Below are 4,657 nucleotides of genomic sequence, written 5' to 3'. Positions count from 1 at the left end.
GGAGGATGTATCCACAAATCTGTCTGGCAGCCTGATGCAGCTAGTTATAATGATTGGCGAAACGTCGTACTCGGATTGTAAATGTTGTAGCGTTGCTCTCCAATCCACCGGTGTTCTGTACGAGTAACGAATTGGCATGTTGTGTTCACGTGAGAAACCTTAATAATTGGTTTTGTAAGGTGCTGGCAGGTTTCATGACACATTTATATATTTACGCAATCTAATAAAAAAAAAACTTGTGTATGTATGGTATTGGTCACGAAAGCCTACACGTTAAACTAGTAACAATATAAAGTGACCAGAGGCACGTACAGTTAAAAGATTATTACTTAATATGTCACTCATCAACACTGTTAATTTCAAAATGGCGATGGTATTGAGGCTAATTTGACCTTTTACTTTGGGGCCATGTTAAAAAGTTTTAACAAAACTCTAAAATCACTTGAATCCACAAATCAATTGACTATCAAGGCCTCGTATCGGGACCGTGAATGCATTTACGAGGCGCTTGTAAGTAGCTCGGCTGATAAACGGCGGCTCACACAATGGGCACGTGTGCGCGGAACGACCACCCATGCAATGAGCGAATCCTCATGGTAATTGGCTCGCAGTGATTGGCCTGGAGAGGAAGATGGACGGAGGAACGCGTGCGTAATAATGCCACGTGACATGAGCTCGCTCAATGGACTCTCAACAGACTCGTATGCGAACTGTGATTGCATTCATGAGGCGTCAGCGCGCGTGGCTCGGCTTATTAACGGCTGCCCACACAAAATGGGCGCGTCGTGCAGGAAGCGCCACCCATCCAATTAGTAAATCCTCGCGCTGATTGGCTCGCGATAATTGCCTTATCTCTCCCACCCCCACGATTGGCCAGGGATGGGAAGGCACGCCCACGTGATAGTACCACGTGATGTGTGCTCCATTGTATATAAAGGAGGGCAGAACCAACACAGAATATCTGCGCTTCACGGAGCTGACTCCCTCGGTAGGTGTGGTGCCGAGCTTGATACGATTTTGGTGCAGTTGTTGCATTTGCCTTTTCAAACTATGTCATAAGCGTTGAAGAAAAGTTACAGTTGTGGCTCTTTGTCCATAGATACATTAACTGTGTGCTTTTGCCGTTAAATGGTTTGGACGATCTTTGTAAAAAATTCGCAGGTTTGCTCTCCCTGCATTTTTCTCAAACCGTCCCTGCTTGTACCATTTATAATTCTCGCCCACCACGAATAATTACCGCGGTTGAGAATCTGCTGCCATTTGGTTCTTTAGCATAGTGCCTATCCACTGAGACACTCGTTTTAAACTGACTTGAAATCTGAGGGTTTTATGGAAGAAGCTAAAAGCCCTGCAACTTTTGAATTGCAGTTCATGCGAGTTCTGCGTATTGATATTTGGTTGTTTTGGGTTGTAACATTAATCTGGTTTCCCCTCGCCACCTTAACTAGGTCGACTGCAGCGAAGTGCCTGGATCGTCTCTCCGAGCTTTTGATTATTCGTGGAAAGAAAAAGGTATCCGTGCTACCACTCCATCCATGACACGTGCAGCCCTCTTACATTGCCAATGCTGGATGGGTTGCCGTGGCCGTGTGGATTGAGGGTTATGGAATGGCCTGTACTGTATCCTGCTGGTTGATGTAGAAAGATGAGGTAAAGTTAATTCTGTGCTCCTGGCCACCAATTCCCCACAGTTCCGTGAGCATGCACACTTGAACTTAAGTTTAACTTTTGATTGTTCAATGGGGAGTTCACTGGTATACTTTTTGCTGAGCGATTTTGCATAAGCAAACTTGTAATCGAAAATGGTTGCCATGGAGTTTGCTTATTTTACTTCACAAATTGCGAATTATAATGATAAACATTAAAGGAATGTATTGGTTATTAATGTTGCCCAATGGTTTGCAGACCCGAATTACAAAATGTTCAACTTCAAGATGACTGATACGTTCTATGGTGCACTGTACTAATGCTTGTGTTTTATACTAGGGCAGCCATGACGTTTCATGCTTTAAGCATTCTTTCCATGCTCTACTTTCTGTCTCCTCCAGGTAGACATAATGTCGTACCCGCTTACGCTGCACATCATTGGAGGCCAAGGTGGAAATGCGTTCTCGTTTGATGGGAGGAGCAATGCGGCCACGCTGCAGAAACTCTCCGTGAGCGTTGGGGGCTGGCAAGTGAGGGGCGTGGAGGTGTGGCTGACTGACGGGCGAAGGCAGACATTCGGCACCGTGGACTTCTCTGCTCAGCAGTTTGAATTCCAGTCGGGCGAGTTCATGTCGCAGCTCTCCCTGTGGGGCAATGGGGCTGGTACGCGTCTGGGTGCCATCAAGTTCAGAACGAGCCGCAACCGCGAGTTCTTTGCCAAGATGACGGACTGGGGGCTCAAGACCGAGTACAAGATCGACGTGGGCTCTGGTGTCTGCTTGGGTGTTGGGGGCCGAGCGGGGGCTGACATCGACTGCATGGGCTTTCTTTTCATCAATGATATAAAATCGTCGGTGATCCAGAACATGAACTACCCAACTATGCACCAGGTTCTGCCTAACGTGCAGATGGAGGAGATTAAAGAAATGGAGTACATAAACGACACCAGCATCGTGCAGTCTCACAGCTTCCAGAGCTCCAAGAAGATAACCAAAACGTCATCGTGGTCGACAACCAACAGCATCGAGTTCACCTTCAGCCTGACCGTCTCGGCAGGCATCCCTGAGGTCGTGGAGGTGGAGACCGGCTTCAGCTTCACCGTGGGCTCTTCGAGCACATACAAGATCGAGAACACGGAGGAGCGGATGGAAACTCTCACGTTCCCCGTCTCTGTTCCTCCACACAAGACCGTCACAGTTGTCGCCAGCATCGGGCGTGCAAACATCGACCTCCCGTACACGGCCCTGCTGCGCATCACCTGCATGAACGGCGCTCTCTTTGACGTTCCCCTGAGTGGCGTCTACAAGGGGCTCACCTACACCAAAATGACCGCCCGTGCTACTGAGAAATAGAGCAGCATTTTGTACCGTTTTTGATCAAATGTTCTGAAAGATTTAATTATGGCTAACTACGAATAAAAGCCTTCTGCACTGCAGTTTTTGCCTTCTGTGTTTTGTGGTCGCCATGTAAGGAATATTCATTTTATTTTCCCTTTCAGTTTAAGTGTTTTAGAGACATGAGCCTTTCATTGGCCAGCAGGCCTATAGCAAATCCACGCTGCTCACAAGCTCCCACATTCCCATTCTTGATCTGGGTTGGTTGGCATGGTGTATTTCCACTAGATTTCGGTAGTCAAATTGCTATGCAGAGCATCGATTCGAATTTCATTTGGAGCTGGGGAGTAAATTGTGCAACGGTTGCCGGCCATTGTACCCCACTGGCTAATAACCATATAAAATGTATGGGAACGTCACTGTTGAAGCATATTTAAGGCTTGCCAAGCCACACATTACTGCTTCGGGTAGCAATGCGTGTGTCTCAATTGTGCAAAGAAGTACGTTCTCCAAAGGACTACCGAATATATTGCTTTTTGACAGTTGCTCTGGCTTATGCCCTGTGGAGGTCTGAACAAGGCACGGAGAGAATGCATCGAGCTCCCCTCCAATTGTTACGGCATTAACACCACCTCTAGCTACAACCTTGACTATTTGTTGCTCAATTGTTTTTCCATAAATAGATCTCTCCTGGATTAGTACCTTGGTACAGAGCTTAACGTAGTGATTGCAATTCTTTTTATCAAAGGACTCCTTCCGCATGATCGCGATCAGGGGTCACGTCAATCGGGATTCCAATGCTTGACCTTTTAGAATGGCAAGTGTGACTAGGTTTCCTTACCAGGCTACTGTGACCTGTGCCTTGATCATTCCTGGCTGCAATTGTTAGAGGACATGGTGGTGATCAACTGACGATGTAAACGTTTTGGGTAGCACTCTGCCTTTTTCCTGGATTCCGCTGGATGATCTTAACTGCGATATGCCTCTCGCTCCCAACACTGGCCACATGCACACCAGGACTTGGAGAGGTTGACGAGGGTCCAGAAAGGGCATCTGTTCATTCGTGAGGCACACGAGGACACCAACGGACTCCTGTAATGTCGACGTGGTGGTGTCACGATTGGCCCTTCTACAGAATCTTGTTGTATGTGTTGGGATTATGAAATTTTGAAAAAAATAATAAAAATAAATAATTTTCCGAAAAATGCGCAAATCGCATTAATTATGATATTCGTAGTATTAATATGCATAAATTATGATAATGTGTGTGATTATATGCATAAATTATGATAATCACGGAGATAATCGTAGTAATTTATGCGGATGCTTGCGGTTATGTTAATGTGTGCAGTTGTGATAATTAGGCTTAGCTTCGTTTATCCAGAGTTATATCAATCAGGATAACACGATTATCATCGATTAAACGTTTACCGATTATCTTAGCGTGTTTGTTATTTTTAGGTCTCCAGGTTCAGATCTCATCACAGGATACAGTTATCAAGAATAAGATAGTTTTGCATGGACTTGGAAAGAAGCACTCGAACAGTTGGTGTTAAGCAATTTTAATTCTAAACAAGCACATGACACTCTCTTATGCGAAAGCAGGTATACGTCAATAAATTCATGTAACTCGATTATGCAATTAACGAAAATGAATGACTAAAAATACTTCTTCA

General features: G+C 45.4%; 1 protein-coding gene across 2 annotated transcripts; it reads left to right on the top strand.

Annotated features, from left to right (window-relative positions):
* Positions 1-913: 913 nt before the first annotated feature.
* On the top strand, positions 914-2,999 carry LOC133359524 (aerolysin-like protein). Of its 2 annotated transcripts, none has more exons than XM_061577946.1 (2): positions 914-988; positions 2,049-2,999. In XM_061577946.1, the coding sequence occupies exons 1-2, from the start codon at positions 914-916 to the stop codon at positions 2,997-2,999; spliced, it is 1,026 nt and encodes a 341-aa protein (XP_061433930.1). The 2 variants fall into 2 exon arrangements, with proteins under 2 accessions (XP_061433930.1, XP_061433931.1); XM_061577947.1 differs by lacking the exon at positions 914-988 and adding an exon at positions 1,455-1,512.
* Positions 3,000-4,657: the final 1,658 nt, after the last annotated feature.

This window comes from Lethenteron reissneri, chromosome 65, assembly GCF_015708825.2.
Source record: "Lethenteron reissneri isolate LAM-NWPU_2019-01 chromosome 65, ASM1570882v1, whole genome shotgun sequence".
Taxonomy (NCBI): domain Eukaryota; kingdom Metazoa; phylum Chordata; class Hyperoartia; order Petromyzontiformes; family Petromyzontidae; genus Lethenteron; species Lethenteron reissneri.
Note: the sequence above shows the minus strand (reverse complement) of the source record. Positions and strands in the feature narration are given on the sequence as shown.

Coding starts and splice junctions, on each gene's coding strand:
- LOC133359524 (XM_061577946.1), top strand. CDS start 914: ATGTGTGCTCCATTGTATATAAAGGAGGGCAGAACCAACACAGAATAT. Junction 989..2,048: donor TCACGGAGCTGACTCCCTCG/GTAGGTGTGGTG, acceptor TGTCTCCTCCAG/GTAGACATAATGTCGTACCC.